At 34.2% G+C, this 21,404-nt stretch overlaps 1 protein-coding gene across 1 annotated transcript in view; it reads left to right on the top strand.

Annotated features, from left to right (window-relative positions):
- Positions 1-21,404, top strand: part of LOC150104065 (uncharacterized) — a 387,411-nt gene that overhangs the window by 147,338 nt on the left and 218,669 nt on the right. Inside the window, 4 exon segments of the mRNA XM_090396391.1 lie at positions 3,844-3,997; positions 4,615-4,667; positions 12,542-12,589; positions 15,970-16,068. Coding sequence (XP_090252517.1) covers positions 3,844-3,997; positions 4,615-4,667; positions 12,542-12,589; positions 15,970-16,068 — 354 coding nt within the window.

The raw sequence follows: 21,404 nt of genomic DNA on the forward strand, positions 1-21,404 counted from the left end.
TAGTCCACAGGGGTAGTGAAACGCAGATGTTAAGAATTCTCTCCAAATAGAACTAGTTCATCAATAGTAAACAGACGTTCGTTGCCTCTTAATGTTGTGCGAAATATGATTAACGCATTTCTGCCCTAACACCACTTTATCACCATTGGTAACAGAGGGAGATAAAACAAAATTGAAGTGTACTCTCTCACCACAGTTCACAGGATATTCATTAATTTTATTAATGAATGTCCTGTAATTAATTTTAGTAAGATTTTCTCAAAATTAAATTTTATTCAAAATTTATTGAGATTTAAGTCCGTATACTATATCACAGATGGAGAAAATGAACAACTCCACAAAAAAGCATATTTGTATCGAAACGATTTAAGTGGAACGACCTTAAGTGGACAACATGCATTCAAAGATGTACATGGAATACGAAGAATTTCATATGCTAGCCTGGTTCGCAGAGTAGCTAACTTCTCCGCTCTTCATTAAAGAGACTTTCACAGACATTCCAAACCAAGCGCGATTCAAACTCATTAGGCGGCAGATGAATTTTATCGCCTAGTATATGACTTCTGCCCTGAAACGTCTTAAAATGTTTGTTTGTTTGATCTCTAAAGTATGCTCTGAAGTACATTGGTACCATACTTAATAGGTTCACAATATGAGATTCACAGAAAAACAATTGTTAGTAGGATTGTGAACAACATAAGATGTAGTAGGTTAATGAAAAGGTCAGTCGATGGAAGGAAAAAAAAATGCTGTGTAATTTTAGTTAATAATGTACGGTAATCTGACGGGTGTAAACTCTTTTAATAATGACTGTGTTGAACAATTACGGTTGGCCAAGACATTGCGTGATAAATTATGTTGCAAAGGCAGTGATAGATGATTAAAACTGACCGAAAGATCAATACGGTTTACTCGAACAATGATTTTCCATTAGTATCTCCCAAGGAAAAGCGAAACTGGTGTTGTAATATAGTGACATACACTATTCAAAAGTCACGAGGCATGCCGATATAAAAATAAACGTCTTTATTGATAGAAAATATGAGCATCTACTTTGAAGTTTTTACTAATTTTTGGTAAAAAGATGATTGTATTGTGCTCTGCTCATCTTTAAAACATTTAGCAAGCTTCTCTGATAAATCGTTTCGTAGTGCTGCATTGTAATTCGTTCCATTTGATGTTATTCTCTTCAAACCACATGTCTAGAATCACTGCTTTGACTTGGAGCGTTATCATACTGGAAAGGTATAAAGTCGGTAACTGTAAAATTGTCACAGTGTAGGACACCCACAATTGTTAAGCACATAAATGCAGATATAACAGTCATGCTTTCATGTACTGATTTACTGCAACCAGTGGATCCAATTAAACTAGGAGAAGCAGTTTAACATCATTAAATGTGAGCTCCAAACCCTATCGTTGGCACAGTACAACCAGATTAAATGGATGATAGTCTAGACATTCGTCATACCTAAAGACGTCTAGACTGGACCTATTTCCACTGCTCCACAATTCAGTGTATTAGTCAATGTCATTTGATGATATGTATTCGTTGTCGTTAACAAAGGCTTAATGGGGTGTGGTCCTTTTGTGAAAAGTCATAGCATACAGCTATGTACGTGTCATGCAATCATTTATGGGATTGCCTATGGCTGCCCGCATCTCCAAACACTAGTGGCAAGATAAGGTAATTAATTTTCTCAAGCAGCGTTGGCTTCTGTCAGCAAGTATTTTCAATGTGTTTTGAGCTCAGAGTTACATGTGGTCTTCTATGTCTTCCACACATTGCAAAGTTAGGAATACATGAATAAACAGTTCTCTTCTCTTCCCCCATCCCCAAAACTAGCATCTCTCATTTCCCTCTGAAAAGCTGTCAACTCGTTCTGTACCTATCTTGATTTTAATTTTTTAAAAAAATGGACATGGAATATCTAATACAAGTACACAACATACACAGGGCTGTATTGTATTTATTGTGTGTGTGTGTGTGTGTGTGTGTGTGTGTGTGTGTGTGTGTGTGTGTGTGTGTGTGTGTGTGTGTGCGCGCGCGCGCGCGCGCGCGCGCGCGCGCATACACACACACACAATAAACATACACACTTTGTGGCTAGTTTATTAGGTACACTTCCAAGTAGAATCTCTTTTAACGCTCCTAACACCATCTCATCAAAATATTGTAGACTCCAGGAAGTAGGGTCCACTGGGATGATGGCCAATGCGTCACATCTTGAAATTGTCTGAGATTGAACTATGACAGACTATCTTCAGCCAAACAGTTCCCTTCGTATTGATCCTTTAATTGTTTAATCATTCCGGTTTCAACTACTATGGACACGTGAACACTTTCACCAGATTGCAGTTTGTTTGCATAATACTTGTACCGACACGTCTGACGTCAGCTATCATATGTTGCTTAGGCAATTAGTAGTTGGCCCATTATATCGTTAATTTGCATATACTTGCAATATCCCTCACTCTTTAATGCAATCTATAATGGAGAAATGTCACTGTCTGGGACAAAATAATGGATCTAATGGATAGATAATTGGGAGTGTACCTAATATATGTCTTATGTATTTAGATATTTAGTCTTATGGTATGGGGAAAATAGTTATGTTAATTTCAAGTAAATAAATAAAAGTGAATAGGCTACTCTAAAAGTTAAAAAAATGAAACTTTTTTTAACTTTTAACTCCCCCGAAAAAGGTAATTCGTACTAAGAATACTGCAGTAGCTCGTTTCCACTTTTCCACTGTACGCTACAAACTGATCTCTGCCGAAGATTAATTTTACAAGTTAGCAACTTCTAATTGCTTGCATTACTTTTGAATGCAATAAATTGCAAACCATTACTGTTCTTGGAAATTAATCTCACCGTATGATATCCAAAATGGCAGTTTGTGTATATTTTCTTATTCGCAGAGAATTATTGAAGCATTGTTTCTTTCCAGAAATAACACTTCTTATTAATGTACGTGATTTTTTAGTTAATTCCATCCACCAAAGAGCGGAAACTAATAGCACCTTTTTTTTTATTTTACCTTGGATAGATTAAGAGGTTGATAATCTAGAGAACTCCGCTCTAGAGACCAAATATGGTATTTTCTAACCACTTCAGTCCTCCAGAGAACAGGATGAAGGTCTCACACCAGGCGATGAAACTCATCTCCTCCTAAAGAAACTCACAAAACCCATGCCTACAGTGGGGATTCGAATCCATGGCGATGGCGTAGATTGGATGGCGAATGTCTATTCTACATCGTTGGTAGATTGGATGTTCTCCAGTTAGATCAATCAGTTCGGCTTTAAATTAGTTTAAAGCTCTGTTTTCGGTTGGCCTTATTGTTCTCTGTTACTTTAATCAGTAAGGCCAACTGAAAACAGAGCCAGAATGATTAAATGAAGTACTGCGTATTTTATGGGGGCCTTCGTAACTCAATGTATCGTGCTCTTTAGTAGAAAAAGACCTAGATTGTAATCCCGTACAAGATGCCAAGATCGTTTATAAGGATTTTTCAATGGAAGGAATTCTAAGGAAGTGCAAAGGTTTTCCTTCCAGAAACTGATCGTTTTTCATCTCATAAAACAGTAAACCGGCCATAAAAAGACAGGTAATTAAGGATATGATACACGGGCCTCCTTTTACACAGCTACCTTTTACTCCGACTTATTACTGATTCTTTTTTTTTTTTTTTTTTTTGTTATTGTTGCATGCATCTTGTATATATATCAGTGGTGTGCGTGAACTGTCACAGTCATTGTATAGTCATTATAGTCATTGTAATCGCCCTAGCCATCTGTTTTATATATGTACATATTTGTTTATTTATTCATATTTTCCAGAGTGGTCACCGTTACTTCTTTCCCCTGTCTCCCGTTAGTCCAATCATTCCATCATCTGCCGGAACAACACCTCATATGACCAGCAGGAGATCCAATTCAATATCCCATTACATGGGTGGCTTGCTTTCGAAAACGGGTACAAAGGAAGACGACAGTAAGTATTATATTAAAAATATTCTATTAAAAATAGGTTCATTGAATTGATAATTTGATGAGTGTCACAGAAGAACCAATAAGTATTGAAGTACGTGGATAATTAATGGATTAGCACGAATGTAATCAATTAAAGTTTATCTGTGTCGCTGCCGATGATTTGAACAAAATTTTCTGAAATTATAATACTAAGATTTAGAGACAGAATCCTAATCAGTGCACTAATAAAAGTCGCATATGCGGGCTCCTGGGGAGTTCGTGTCTTTTAAGTGGTACAAGATAAGGCAACTCCGATGCCAAAGGTAATTTGTCATAATCTCTTGTGAAATTTTGAAACTTTTCTAGTTTCATTTTATTTGGCTATAAAATGATAATGGATCTTTAACATCCCCTTATGTATTAATTTTAGAAAATACATTTTATGTATATTTATTTGTTTATTTTCTTCCTATCTTCCCACATATTTCTTTTTATCGTCTTCATGTATGGCCTCATCGTTAACCAAAAAACATCAAAGTATATGTAATATTTTGATGGTTTAGTGTTATTAATTAATCAGTTTTAAAATGCATGCACCTTTGTTGTCTGTTAATCATATATTATTTTTCTTTAATTTAGCCCATGGATCATCCTCGTCACTTGTTTCCACCTCATCATCCGTGTATTCATCGGTAAGTGATATGACCAATTGTAATTATATGCGCCAGCTTTGTTTGACGATTATATATATAAATAAACTAATAATGATTTAGAATAAACTAAGTTTCAATATACCTCATGTGTTTTTGTTGCGATGGTACTTACCAACATTTTTATTTTTCGAGTTTCAATTCGAAGCAGTTCTGAAGAAAGCATGCTAGACTGGTGTCATGTGACTTAAATCATAATTCGTTTTGATCGTCCCGGTGTTAACTTTCAAATGACGTATCATTACATTACATATACGTTTCTGTTTTTAATTCTATTTATTTTGCAATTGCTTTCATATATTTGATAAACGAGGAAAGGCTTAAATTTTTACTTACCTTAAAGATGCATAAGAGACTTGACTAACGTTTAGAAAATAAGTCAGGAGATTTTTTGCATTATTTCTTAGGAATCGAATACTTGGAGGCTGGCTGCTGTTTTAAGTTAATGAAAGTCACTATAAGTCTGAGTTAAGGAAATAAAATTAAGAAAAATATATATATATGTGAATTCCTTCTATCTGCCTGACATCTGTGACATCTGCCTGCTGGAACTGTGAAAGAAGTGAAATGTAGACTATCGTATGCAAGATAGGTCTACAATTTTTTTTCAAGCCATTTCACACCTCCAGTAAGCAGAGTGGTGATGCCACACTGGATGATGAAATTAATCTCCTACCATATTTTTATTAAACTTAGAAAGATAAAATGTGCAAATTTTTTGTATTATGAGAAGAATGCTTTCAATTATTCTTGTAGCAAAGTTGGCACTGCCTTTTACACTTTCATCGTGCGTGAAAAATATATTTTGTAGCACACACACAAAAAAAGGGATCACTTAGACCAAGGTTCTGGACTGTAATGTGGGCAGAAATAATTTGAAGTTTAACTTTTTGACTTATTTCGATGGTTGAATCGGCCGAATGAAGTCGAGCATTGCGATGGTGCAAAAGAGCAAATTTTGACCGCAGTCATCTGTGTTTACTGTAAATACCAGGTTTCAATTTGTACCTTTCTCATACAGAAGTTTACGAGACAGTCAACAGCATTTGTCATGGTTGATTATTCTAAAGTGGATGTTTTGTAAACTTTGCTTCCTTACACCGGATTACTTGCTAACACTAAATAGAAAATACTGTATATTCATTGGGTCCACTTTACTTTTCTTTTTTTTAAACATCCCTTTGCATCACAGCACCTATCTGTTCGAAGTATACAGACTGATATAGTTTGGCCTCTGAAGCTTAAAATGGCAAAATTCCAATGTATAACGAAACGAAATTTTCAGAACAAGAGATAGATACAATCTGTAGGGGGATATGAAAAATAGTGAATGCAGTCCATCCTACTTGATACACCTGTTCTAAAAATAAAATAAAAAGCTGTAATTTATTTTTGCAACTAACTGGAATGTATCGATATTTCAGATTTATAATGGAATTACAACAATTAAAATAAAAAATAGCATTTCCCCCCCTCAAATGACAAATAAAGTATAATGAATATTATAACATTTAGCATTATTTACTGTATACAAATAATGGCCATTCAAAATGGCTAATATTTATCCCTTGAGTCGGCTATCGCAGTGATTTTTAACCGGTGGGCCGCCCCCCCCCCCCGCTAGAGAGAGAGAGAGAGAGAGAGAGCTACGGCAATTTTATAGAACGTTGCTAGTTTTTAAAACTTTGAAATCTCTTAAAATAATTATATTTTGCTGTTATTTCACTTTGTTTTAAACTTCTATCGTTTTGTATTATTAATTTGAATTATGCAGTTTAATACAGTAGTTTCTTTTGTGGTGGCGCTACAAGTTGACTTTTCGCTGCTGGCAACACTGCAAGTCGTGACATCTGCCTGCTGGACCTGTGAAAGAAGTGATTCTCTGAAGTGGATATTGAATCCAATATTATTTCAAAGCCAAATAGAGAAACTACAAGAGTTTCGTGCCGAATATAGGAGTTTGCTTACGCTTAGATCCGCCGAAACTTTTATAGTTTCTATTTCTATATTCGGCACGAAACTCTTGTAGTTTCTCTATTCGGCTTTGAAATAATGTTGGATTCAATATCCACTTAATTTGAATAATTGTGCATCGCCGAAGTGAAGCCTTTTGGCTCTCTTGTTTCAGTGATTCTTTGAAGTTTTTAACAATACTAGTACGAATGCATAGAACTTAACGTCGTTAAGTGCTACTTGAGTACAATTACTTTTCGAAACTTTAACTTTCAGTGATGTATTATTGATTTGTTATTTCTTAAAATTTACTCCCTAATAAAATGAGCAAACAAAGAACATTATTTGATTTCCTAAATATAAATACGGTAAAGTTTTTACATAATATTAAGTAAAGTTCATTTCTGTTTTCTGATTTTTTTTTGTCATTATAATCAAAAAGTAAAACCACTATTTTTTAAAAAAATAATTATTATGTTACTACAAGCTAGGGCGGGGGCCCGAAAATATTTTAGGATACTTGGGGGATGCGACTATTAAAAGGTTAAGAACCACTGGGCTATCGGACGCCGATAAAATTTTGTGTTGATGTCACTACTTCTGTCTCATTCCTCAAAAGTTTTTACAGTTATACCCAGCAGATGGCAGCATTAATTGCACAGGTGGTAAAACTGTTCCTTAAAAAAAAAAAAAAAAAAAGGGTCCAAAGTTAAATTTCGTATTGAAATTACTTGAAATATAAATGTTAATCAGTACTTGTAAGCTACATGTAATATAAGCATTGTATGCAATGGCACATGTAGGAATAAATTACCTATTGGTAGGGTTACTATTGGGAGGAAAATGCGCGCGCGCACGCACGCACACACACACACACACACAGATTTTATTATCAATGCTAAAACCGATCATCTCTGGATAGGAAAAGTCCGTCAAAGATGGACGTATCAATAGAACTACAATTATCCATCAGGTTCGTTTGACTAGCTGATTGCTAGCTTGATCTAAAACATGTCTTGGAAAAATGACTTGGAAAAAATTCCTAATAAAATTAATTTCTGTGGAGAGCTTATTACTAAAGAAATGGTACCTCAAAAACAATCCTCTTCGATTGCACCGATATAAACATACTCGTACCTCAGCTTCCACACTAGAAAACAATCCGTTCATTCAATGAAGATCTGCAAGGCCTCTGTATAATGCTGCCTTCTGATATTTCATGGTACATGTAGATTAATGTGAAACTGCCTCTCTGCTGTAAGGATTTAATGGGTTTTACTGCAAGTACTCCATGTTTAAATAAGAATGAAGGATACTTAAAACCATCTTACTAAGTGATACCGATGATTAGCATAATGTAATTTGAATTCAAACATGAAAAAAAAAAATTCTGTGTTTTCTTTGGCAAAGTATCAGTCTTAAAATCGAAGTAAAATAAAAACATTGAGAAATTTAAAAAAAAAAAAATAAAATAAAATAAAGTATTTTTTAAAATTTCATTTAGAGGTATTTCATTATTCTTCCTATAAAGCTTCGTATTATAATAACTGTTATTATTAAAGGTTAAACTAAGTTAATAAGTGTTAGAAATCTAATGATAAGTTTAATCTTATTCTAATTCTTAGCCTACCCATGATATTAATATTAAAGTATTGTTAGCTAATAGCCTTTTGTGCTTGGGATTGACATAAAAAAATGAATGATAGTTCGGTGTTATTTGTATTATTGTTGAGAAGACATGATCTGTTGCAACGATTAAAAGAAATACTAACTGCTATAATTGCAAATTCACTAGCGGGCAATTTATTTACATTTTTTTTAAAATAATATGCTTTGTTAATTTAAAGACATCTATTCTTAGCAGAAATTTAATTTCATGTTTACAACCGTCTAGGTTACGTACATGACTTCCTTTGCTTCACTCACAATTAAACTTGTCTAGCGTTAATAATTCACGCGAATAAAATGAACAGCAACAAAAAAAGATAACTTTCTTAACTTTAATGGTATAGGGCTTGAAAAGCAATTACTGCGCAAAAGAAATTTCTGGCAGATGAAAATGAAGACACTAGATAGTAATTGCACCAATCTGCTCTTATAGCACACTGACAAAAATGCATATACGCTTCCTTTTTTTTTTTTTTTTTTTTTTTACTTCCTAGTTTTGAAATATTCAAATGAGTAATAATTAAAAATAGAAAATTTAACTACTGTGTTCAAACATACTCATTTACAAATATGATAATTATTAATCCTAAAGAATTACCATAAAATGGCTGTCTCGATAATTAAATTATTTAAAAATTAATATAAACAATATCCATTTCTCGCCAATAAATAAGCTGATGTTTGCTTTATGAAGCTTCTACATACATTTTGAAAGGGACAGCATAGCTTACAAAGCTTACATACCCTTCGCTGTGTCTGCATAGTGAGAAACGGACATGTTATTATCTCTTTATAAATAATTTATTCAAGATGTAGTCTTTTAAACCTCTCTCTTTTATAAAAATTTTTAAAAAAATAAAATCACAAAAATGGCAAATGTGATTCTTTTTTGGAAATTATTTGAATAATTATACTTTTAATTTTTATGTTAACTTATATGAACTTTTTTTTATTATTATAGATCAATTAGAAGTAGACATATTGTGCGCCTTTTATCATTTGGAACTATAGGAATGTCCGAAAATGAAGATAACATTTTTATTTTGTTGGAGGACTTTTTAACGATACTTGGAAATTAAAGTTATAAATCTGTATGCTATTTTTCAGCATAATCACTCTGCCTGTTAAGACATTTAGTGCCATATTCCAGGCTTTACGTACACTTCCTTTAGAAAGATGTTGTTTTAGCAGCCTTTTGAGGGGGCCAAGTTTGGGGTAAAGATTACTAAACCTATTGTGTCTCAACCACTCACCAGTGCGTGCACTCAACAACACCACGGTCTATGCCAGGAGTCACTGAAAGCATTTTTTTTTTTTAAATAAATGTCCATGAGCTCACTTATTGAGGACCTCTAAGGGTGGAAACCGCTGCTCGCTAATTTTCAGATCAATGAATTTCCATCTGGAGAATAAAATGGCGTTTGAGAAATTCTTTATGTTGGAACTTTTTCTAGCTACTCAAATATAAAATAGTGAGTGCTTTACGTATTCACATTCTCTACATCAAGGTTATTAGACATGGCTTCAAGTAGAGTTCCAGTACTAATTCCACTGTAATCATTTCTCTCTTCTTCAACAGTTAGCTTAGGGCCCGAAATATGGAGAGTTTTGGAGGGGGATAAAAGACACAAAGAGAGAGAGAGAGAGAGAGAGAGAGAGAGGAATGGTTCCACAAAAAGAAATGCTGCTATAATAAATTTATTTCTATTACTATATTACCACGAATGAGAACAAATGTAGGTAATAGATTAAAAACATGGGGGAGTGCATAGGCTTTTTTTGTCCACCAAGTAGTTATTGTAGCATTGATTTTTCTTATTTTTAAATTTTTAATTATTTTTCAATTTTGAATTTTCAAATTATTTTTAAGTGTTCTATTAAAATATAATCACAAATGGCATTGTACAGAGTCGTTTGCGGCGTAGAATCGTATTTCTAATGCATTGAAAGAATATTTAACAAATGTAAAAATAAAGTTCTTTACTGAATTAGTTAATAATATAAAAAATAACTGTCTTCTTCTTTACTACATGTCCGTATCTGGAGGGGAACTCCGGCATACTACTTGCTTGGATAGTCCTGATTTTATCCAATATGCCGTGTTTCTCACTGTTCATGATGCTACAACAAAAATTTACAGGATTTTTGTTGTAGTTTTTAGTGTGCACAGCGGTGCATATTGCATATTTTTAATGCAATACGTCTAATGCATTTCTTATTTAATACAGCTGTTGTACTCCTAGTTGGCTGAACCATTTTTTCATAAGACGTCATCCTAGATGATTTATTATATTTTTGTGACCTCAAAAATTGGTCTATATCTTCTCCATTCCTCTCCGACACTTTTTTTTTCCTAAGTCAAAAAGTTGGGTTTATATTATATGCATCAACCAGCGTTTATGACACACACACACACACACACACACACACACACACACACACACACACACACACACACACACACACACACACACACACACACACACACACACACACAGAAAGTGTGTGTGCATGTGTGTATATACTACTATTAATACTATTAATCAGTGGTATAAAAATGCATGATGTACGCATAGTTTCCTGATTTTTTGCTTTGCATTCGTCTCCGTCATATTATTTTATCTCGATGTAAACCGTTATAGAAATAACAGAATATATTTAACTCCATAAAGTAGGAAATTAAACCATCTATCCACCATTCACTGCAATCAGATTATTATCCAAAGGATACATAACGAGAGTTCCTTTAATTTTACCTTTTTCACTTCATTTACACATGTCTAATTTTATCTTATTCACTTTACAGAATATGGAAAAAAAATTACTGGAAACTACAAAATATTGTTTTCAAGCCCTTTTCACGCATTCCTGACTTGAACGTGTTGCAGTTTAAATGGGAAGGATGTTGAAACCATCTTATAATAGCATTACATGTGCACGAATGTAGCACTTCGAATTGCCAATGAAACACGCGATGCTTTGAATTACATACGGTTAATTTAGCTAGTTTGCTTTTATACGGAAACTATACCATTCTCCTAGTGCTCTGTTTCTTGTTATACTAGGATAAGTGGTATCAGTTATGGAATCCCACTACTGAGTCTTACCTTCCGCATCATTACTTTACTGACACATCGGGTTCTGTCCTGTATGAACATTAATAAATCTCGTAAGGATTATTTTAAAGAAACCTCTGTCTTTCGTCTTAAATTAGTCCAAAATATGTAACAGTAAGCACTGACAATTCAGATCCTGTTTAAAACTGAATAACCGGTTGGTTATTCAGTTTTAAACAGGTTCTAGACCCGGGTTTGAATCCCGTAATATTACACTGCTCAATCAATAAAATGTAATTATTAATAAACGGGTCTATTGCGCTAGGCATACTGTGATTTTGTGATAATGTTTCTCCGGGAAAGTTCAACTCTACATTGTATTACGAATACACTGTCCCTGTGTTTAGACGGTGAAGTTCTTTAAGAGTGATTGGTCAATCTGCTGTTCATATTAATAAAACCCAATTCACAAATAAGCCTCCGTACCTCAGCTGGTATAGACGACCCTCCCCCCATTTGGTTGAAAATGACCCGGGTTTGAATCCCGTCTACGACTTGAGGAACCCTTATCGGGTCTTTTCAAACAAAACGGTGAGTTAGTCGGTAGCATACGGAGGTAGAGGTGTTTTTCTAAGTCTTTAATTGGGGAACCTAAAGACCGTTATTGTGATGCTAAATGTGGTATACTGCACCATGACTCTAAAAATGGTATATGGACACACTAGTGAGGAAAACAAATTGCATATATATCTGGAACAAGCTATCATTCGTCAATTAAAATGCTAATAATTTTTACCATTATAAACGATAGATATGCTTCAGTTCTTGAGAAGAAAATAATGTTCCTTGCAGCCTCGGTCATAAAAGGTCTACAGGACTTTTCCATAAATTAGATCCCTAGAACTCATTCAGTTTAGCCTGATCGACTAAATGTCTTTTTGGCTTACACCGCATTCGTCATTTTTATCGCGATTGAACGACGGCATCAACAAAGCACGCTTAGCAAATTTTATCTCCAATAGAGGGACAGCAAATAATATCTCATCTATCAGTTATATACCATTTACAATCACAAATGAATGTATTTATTTTTATTTTTTTTAATTATCAGTCAATTTAAATCAACAGATTATTTCTTTGTTGATGTTTTGATATTAAATCAGTTTTTATTTTGTTCAGCTACGACGTATCTTCGACGAGGTGGTTTATCTCAAAGATAACTCAAAAGTAAATGACTTTTAGTATTCTTTCTCTTATCCTTTGCATGTTATTTATCCAAATAGTTCTTTTTTTTTTTTAATGCACATGCACTTGTATAATGCGCACACTTATATACGATAACGTAGTTTGCCCACGCAAAGCTTATTAGTGAAAAGACATAATTAATTGAAACCATCATGTCTTCTCAGATCATGATGGTTAGGTGGTTTTACATTTGTATAACTACTTTTCCTGTAACTAACTAAAATCTACGCACTGTATCACATAAACTAATTGTTACAATGCAAATCTCAAATATGAAATAGTGTATTATAAGATAAATCGTCTTTTAATTTATTTTTCATGTACTATTTTAGCATGATCTCCGTTAATATCGATCTGTTTAAATTGCTATTATTACTATTGCACATAGTAATATGTATTTTATATATTTATATCCCAAATGATTCTATGATGCTATATAAAGCCAGTGAGACCATTTTGGTCTCGAGATCTGTTGGTCTAATTCTTTTAATTTCTGTTTATGATAGTTTCTTCTAATATTTTCTCCAATATCTATCCATTTATATATTTGCTTTTATCAAATATTTTATATCCAGCAAGTGGTCTCATAATCCTTATTTCCGCTATCCTCTTGTTTTTCTCCATATCCATTTCTTACTGCTAAATTTAAGAGTTGGTTTCAGGATGTAAATTCTGTATAAAGTTGCTGAAGAATTCTTCTTTCTTTATATATTTAAAACGAAATGAAGATATAGAATTCCTCCCCTTAAAAATTACTGCTTTTAACTCTCCAAATCGCTTTCTGTATCTGGACTGAGGAAAGGCTACTAAGTACTTCCTAAGTGTTTAGATTATCATATTTGCTCTGTGGGTTTTTCATTCAGGTTTAGTTTACAGCGTTCAAAATCTTTTCCACTAAAAGCTATGGGTTTTTTTTTTTTTTTCTGCGAAATTTGCATACCGAATTGAGAAGAACTATGGAGGAAATATCACAGCCCTGTACTTAACTGATTTTGAAATCATCTGACCTCTTTTTTTATTTTTATATATTTTCATGTAACTTTCATCCAGAATGGTTTTATAATTTGCACTAGAATTTTAGAAGACTGCCTATTGGTTTTTGTCTGTTAGCCTAAATGCATGCATTTTTATGTCTTTAAATGCCATTGATATGGACAGTTGAATTCAGTCGTCTTTTATTCATCTAGTTCCGTTTTTTTTTTTAATTTGTTTGAGTTAGTTTTGAACATATCTATTATCTGCCTTTCCTGAAGCCATTCTCCTCACCTGTCCCGATGTAATGGTCTAAAAAAAACAGACAGGAAGGAACAACATTATGAAATGGGGGATATTTATCTGGAAATCACTTGGAGCCCTGATACACGTAAATCGTACTATGAATTCTACAACGTACCTATGCATTGTGGCTGATCGAGTACATCTCTTCATTGTCACTGTCTTCCCAGATGGCAGAAGTTTTCCAGGATAATGCGCCGTATCATGCTGCCGGTATCGTTCGCGAGTGGTTCGCCAAACACAACCGTAACTTTCAGGTTTTATCATAATGAAATTCTCCATATTTGAAACCCACAGAACATCTCTGGATCATCGTGGATCGAGAGATCCGGCGTCTCAATCCTTCCCCGCCCCAAACATTCGCATATCTGTGAAAAGCAAAACTGACAATGGTACAGCATATCTCCTGCAACGTTCAAAGGTCTTATAGAGTGCATACTACGCCAGTGACGAACAGTTCTGGCAACAAGAGGGGCGCCTACAAACTATTAAAATAGTGGCCATAATATTTTGATTATATGGTATAGTAAAGAATTACCTTCAGCGCGGTATGTATTCAATTAAATTCCTTTTTTTTAAAGAACCTGAAATGAAAAATTACCATTAAAAAGCATTATTTTGGAGCTGATTAAAAGTAAAATCTGTCACTAGTCAAAATTTATAAAAGAGTTTCCAACAGAGATTTATAAATTATACCTTGTATAACTGCAACACTTTCATATACCTCCCAGCATAAATTAATTTCTCCAGGATTCTAATGTCATTTATGTCAACTTGTTACATATTATATGCGAGATGTGATCTTGAAGATATCGGTGTACCGTGTATAAGTCATAAAAATTATAAAATAGCTCTCTGTAATACAAAAATAAATTAATTAAAAATTAAAAAAAAAGAAAAGAAAAAATGCAGTTCGCGTTGGACAAAGTCCGAGCATCATCTTTTGGTCGAGAATTGCACTATCGCATATCCCTATTTATGTGAATAATAAATATAAATCCATGCGGAGGAAATATGAGAACGTCTATAGGCACCGAACTGTCATATTCCTTTATCTACCTCTCAGATCTATTTTTTTTTTATTTAACTGTGTGTGTTATCAGGTAGATTTGGTTCTTTTAATGTAAAAACAAACTCTGGCATCGCGTATAAGATTGGATAATTCGCCTTCAGTTGAAGAGTTATAAAAATTTCTTCGCGTGCCCTAGACGGGATTTCAACTTATGTCTTTTGGAACCAAAAGGTATCGTCGTTATCGACTGAACGACAGGGGATACTGTTAAAGTAAGCAAATGCAGGAGATTAAGCAAATCAGGTAAGTGAAAAAAAAATGTTTTTTAAAAAATCGTATGGTGTTCAATGACTAGTAATTGCGAGGAAGCTCTCTAATAGTAGGAAAAACAAATACAGTTATTGTATAAGGAGAGAGAGAAAGAGAGAGAAAGAAAGAAAGAATTGCGTATACAGTTTTAATCAGAAAATGATTCTAGGGTTTTGGCTGAGTATATATCCATAACATTTTTAACATTGTAATTTTCTCCAATGTCGATGTATATCGCTTTGTGTTGCACACACACACGCGCAAATACATCATCTTAATCATTATACAAAACGCTGCTTAGTTTGCCATTCTTCATAAAGCTTAGTGTAAATTTGCCATCAGTAGGAAATGGCATCTGACGTCCTTTTTATTCGCAGTCTTCTTTTTTTAGGAGGCAACACCTTTCATTTTAGTGTTTTGAAATCGGTTTCCTTCCTTAATCGCGTCAAGTTGAGTGCATTTCCATCTATAGTGAATAGTTGAAAGGCGATAAGCAAATATGGTAAACTACCATTTCATGTTCATCATAACTAGTATTATTGTAGGTTTTTTAATGGTCGTGTTTTCTAAGTTCTATGCTTAAAAATGCGAAGTTTTTTTTTTTTTCCAGGAGGAAAGAAGAATAATAATAAGAAAATATGCCTGAGCCAAGGTTGAAAATAGAAATCATTTTGTTATTATCTAGCTGTTTATAAAATGTCGAATTTATCTAAATGATATGACATGACACGCCTTTGATCCTAAAAATCTTAATATAACGTTTTAGGCCGAAGAGAAACAAGCTTACGAAATTAGAAAACTAAAGAAAGATTTGGAGCAAGCGAATGAAAAAGTAATCACTCTATCTTCCCAGCTGACTACAAATGTAAGTCTATTTAAGTGGTTTTGTTTGTGGTTTACATAATTTTTTTCTTCCTTTGTTCTTTTCTGTCTGTTTTTTTTTTTTTTTTTAATCGTATTCTTTACCATTACAAATTCCGTCTATAGATCTGACAAACAACTGGCAACTAATCGCACAGGTTATGGCTTGAGTTAATTATGAGTTATTTTTCTAGTGATGTTTGATGAATCATGTATAATAAGCGTCGGAACTCCACATAATCATAAGTACGAGAGTTACACTTATTATTGATCCCACCTAATTAATATTACAGAATGATTTTGATTCAGATTGGTCTTCTTGTTGGATTCAATCGCGATTCGTGTCAAATTATCATTCATTTCATTCCTGCACAATTAACTCAACTTGCGAGAAATATATAGCATCGTCATTCTAAGTGAAACGGCGACTTTTCTTAGTTAGGGCACGACAAGAACTTCCAAATATAAAATGTTCAAGGTGTGGCTATAAAGTCAACAAACGCTTTTAATCGATATACAGTATTCTAATTTATTCTTTTTCGAAATGGTTACTTACAGAAGTAATATACGTAGGCTGTTCAATAAGTAATAAGACTATATTTATACAGAAAACAGATTACCTTTAATCGTCATCATTTACATGGTCTTTTTCGAAGTAACTACTGTGAGACGCGATGCATTTGTCCCAACGTTGCGTCCACTGCTTAAACACATGTGAGAGTCCGTTTTTTGAGAGTTCTTTCAAAACCGCCTCCGCAGCTTTTACACATGCTTTGTTGCTTTCGAAATGGCGGCCTTTTAGTGGTTTCTTGAGCTGAGGAAACAGCCAGAAATCGCACGGTGCGAGATCAGGACTGTATGGAGGATGTGGTAGGATATCTGTGTTGTTCTTCTGCAAAACGTCCACTACACAACCAGCAATATGTAGCTTTGCATTATCGTGGTGCAATAAGAAGCCATTCTTCAGCAATGGACGCTTCCTTTTGACGTGCTTGATGATAATCGCTGCTGTGTTGATCATTGTCTCTGTGATGGACGTTGAAGGTCTTCCCTCACGTTCAAGATCTTTCACATTTTGCCTTCCTTCCTTAAAAGTTTTATGCCAGCGAAAAACACTTGCCCTCGACATTGTTTCATCGTGGAAAGCTTCGCGTATCATGTTAAAAGTGTCCGATGCCGATTTTTGCAAACGCACACAAAATTTAATCGCATAACGCTGTTCCAAGGACGTTTCCATTTCGAAGACTGGTCGCACCTCGTAGGCGCGCCGATGAGCACTTGCGTTTAGTCACGTGACACTCTGGCTCATCAGCCCGTATACGCCATCTATAAACCTCTTTCGTTAATACATACAGCAACATTTCTTTATTCCACAGAAATTAATATTGTGATGAGTGGTTTCGCCACAGTAAAATTAGTCTTATTACTTATTGAACAGCCCACGTATATAAGCCAGTGATGCCACCATTGTTCCGAACAGTTACTGAACTTTTGTGAATATCTTCAAAGTTTTACAGCACTTTCATTTTGCGGTGCTTTTTTTGTAATTTGCAAATGTGTTTTCAATAGCGGCCTTTAGTTCATGGACGAGTAAATATCATTCAGAACCATATCCGTGGAATAAGGTATATATCAAATTGGATACTACTTTTTTGTGTGCCAAAAACTGTCTCAGTAACAACACAGTATGTATGAGCAAGTGCATTGTGCTTATTCATATTTCCTATCAAAAGGAACTTACTGTTTATAGCAATTCACTTGCCTATTAATGATATGTTGGAACGAATGAAATCCGTTACTCTTTCAGCAATTTTTTTTATCATTATGTTGTTTATTCAATCATCACATCGCATATAGCAGTTTGATATCTTTCGGTTCTTTAAATATTTTCTAATAGTGGCAAACTCTTGCAAATGGTATTTTTTATATTTCAAATATGCCACTTGCATACTTTACATATAAAGTGATGTCGGTTCTTTTCGGAAAGATAAAGATCGATCGCTTATTTTAAGAGCGTCGCCAAAGCACAATTGAAAAAATTATAATTACCCATCGGTTGGAAATATCTGGATTCGAATGTAGTCTAGAGGTAACATTTGTATAAACCCTGTCACTCGAAGGTGAATTAGTCGATCTCAATGAGGCGGACAAGTTTTTAGGATAGTTCCGCAAAACAAACTGCCCAAAACACACACACACACACACACACACACACACACACACACACACACACACACACACACACATCAATCAACAGTCATTACTTGCCTCATAGCAGTAATTATTCCAACCATTTCTGATCTCACTCATTTTTAAGATAATTTGTTTCACAAAGGGGTGAAACAACTTCGAGACAGACAAACTCGGTTTAATACGATATATCTCTAAACATGTAGCACTCTACTCATCACTTATATATGCTTCTCAATAAAATTACCTGGTATATATCTTTAAAACATTATGTTGTAAAATGAAATAGGTTCTTTTTATTAAATCAAAAAGAAGTTATTGAAAAGTGCGCATGTTTCTTCTTATCAAAAGAAACATGCGCACATGTTTCTTTTGCTGAAACATGTGCGCATTTTATAAGTAGGAATGGAAAACAGTTGTGCCTCCCTGGAAAGTGCGAATAATATGGTTAATTTCGGCACGCTCTTCTCTGGTGAGAGTATAGTTTTGTGCCACCTCCCCTTCCTATTACAGCTGTGTCCATAAACTAAGGCCATGGAATGGGAGTTATGAAATAAAATTTAAGAATAGCGTAGTCAAAAAGAAACACAGATTTGATTGCTGGATTTCTTATTAAATTATTCAAAAACAAAACAATAATAATCATTCATCTCTATACTATTTTTATAGTATAGAGATGAATGATTATTTTTGTTTGAAAAACAGAAAATGACCCAGAGACCATACACCAGTTACCAGTCCTCACCCATGGTATTGCTATAGTGACTGCAGTATATGACATTTGATCGAGATTCATCAGATATTTCAGTCTGCACTGTTTTCGTGAAGCAGTGCATCTTTCTTATGGTATCGAAGATACCATAAGAAAGATACAAAATACCAAAAGAGGCAAGCCTATTTGGAAATAAAAAGACATGTTGAATACATATTCGTCTGCTGCAATTTGTTATATGGTCACTAACCTTTAGTAAAGTACTTGAAAATATCTTTGTAAGCCATAATTGTAAGGGTTTCAAATTGCTCTTTTGAAATTTGAAATTGAAATTTGAATTTAAATGCTGCGTATTCGGAACAATTTTAATTAATTTAGTTAATTCATTTCTCAATAGTTCTTTGTTTGACTGACCTTATTTTGATTTCAAACAATTAAAGAAAATAAATATGATTTGATGCAAGCGAAACGTGCGATGGAAGAGTTATTTATTGTTGCAATAACCTGCATTTAACATGAATCGAATATAATATTAGTAACCGTATTAACGTTTTTTTTTTTTTTTTTTTTGCAAATTGGTCATATTATTCATTCATTTATGTTTTCTTCGATTTTCACGTTGTTTCTTGAAAACGGCGTTGAGGCTCTCCATTCAACAACTTCTTATCGCTAACACTCGTATAATTATGGTCAACTCGTGTAATCAATGGCCAGTCTCATGGCCTGTTCCAAGAACTCGGTCGATACATAATCGCAGTTGGCCATATTGCAAAGCCCAAGCGTCACCTTTACACATTAGCCAACATCACGCAAGTTAGACTTTTGTTTGAAAGTATACAAAGAAATATTAAAGCAGTCAACACGAAAATATTATTGCACATAAACGCGAGTAAGAAGACCGAAAGCATAATGAGATTTCTTGATGGAAATTGAATTAGATGGAAATTTCCAAATATGGAAATTGATATTAATTTAAAGCAACCGATACAAAAATAAATCGTAAGGATTTTGCCTCCCTGAAACTGTAGTCTTTACAACAGACATACGAACTGGACAACAGGCAATTAACAGTAGCCGAAACCGACAAATGCCAAGTAGTGGTTAATGGTGATGTGAAATCAATCTTTTTTTTTTTTTTTTTTGCATCATGAGACCAGATATTGCATAGTTTCTAGGAATGACAATGAATATTATTTGGAGAAGTATGGAGCATACAGAAGTTTACAGATTGATAACACTCAGTATTTTGATTCGTATTTTACGAGAAGGTTGATTGTTTAGATTACACCAAAGTAACCAAGACTATTAGGCGAGCGTATTATGCCTATAAATTGCGTGAGTTCTTTTGTTGACCAGCACGTTATACTGGTAAAAAACACGATTCCTGGAGGGGGAAAAAAATCTGTCATCTTTGTATGAGATCGGTTAACTTACCCCTCTGTTTCAAAAGCTCATCCTTCTCATACTACGACTAGAATTGAACCTAGGTTCCATTCCTTCCGACCAAAAGTACTATACGTTATCATCTGCACTTTAAGACAAGAACTGAAAAAATTAAGATGTGTTGTTAATTAAGCTGCTGCCCGTTGTTTAAACCGAGTTGGGAGCTACTTCTTATTAGAAATAAACTTGCAGTGCGAATACAGCAATCCCCAGACTAATAAGTAATTATAAAATAACAGCGGAATTTTTTTTTGGGGGGGGGGTTCATGGCTTTCGTTCGTTTGGAGACATTGTGCAATTAGGAAAAAAAAATCGTCTGCTGCATTAAAACGTGTCATTAAATGAAGACTAATTCATTCTGCTCGAATATCGCTTTGAATAGAGTGCGCTGTTTTTTTTTTTATTATTTATTTAATATAATTGCTTTTTAAATACTTTGCAGTTTTCTCTGTCTTCTTCAGTACTAGCCTAAAACTGTTTAGCTTGCACATATTTTCTTAACTAGCTATTAAGCAGTTAAATGCTTCTCCTTCACCCCTTTGCCTTTCTGTTTCCTGCTTTACTTACAATGACATTCTTAAAGCTGTAATGCATATTTTTTTTTCTTTACACCCACCCTCGCATTCTCCAAAACTTTCCCTGCTCTTACTCCATATATATTTAACACTATGAAAGAGACAGGGAGCTGAAAAGCGAACGAACCCATTTACTTGAGATGGAGAGGAGGGTAGAAGGCGTGCGATTATGTCCTTGCCCTGATGAAACACAGAGTTCGGTGACAGCGGCAGCGCGAGCATCCAGAGTGCAGTGAACGGATAGCCCGTATCTGTCATTCAGAGTATTTTTGGTTGCATGCTTACGCTCATGTATAGTAACCTAACCTTTGCACAGTTCCTTCTCTAATTACCATTATGAATGCATTGAACAGTGCACTACGACTCTAAAAAGCTGAAATCTAGAATCCGATCCAGAAATTAATAAGCCGCTAATGTTCG

Source organism: Typopeltis vanoorti, chromosome 8 (assembly GCF_054136105.1).
Source record: "Typopeltis vanoorti isolate ZY-2024b chromosome 8, IOZ_Tvanoo_1.0, whole genome shotgun sequence".
Taxonomy (NCBI): domain Eukaryota; kingdom Metazoa; phylum Arthropoda; class Arachnida; order Uropygi; family Thelyphonidae; genus Typopeltis; species Typopeltis vanoorti.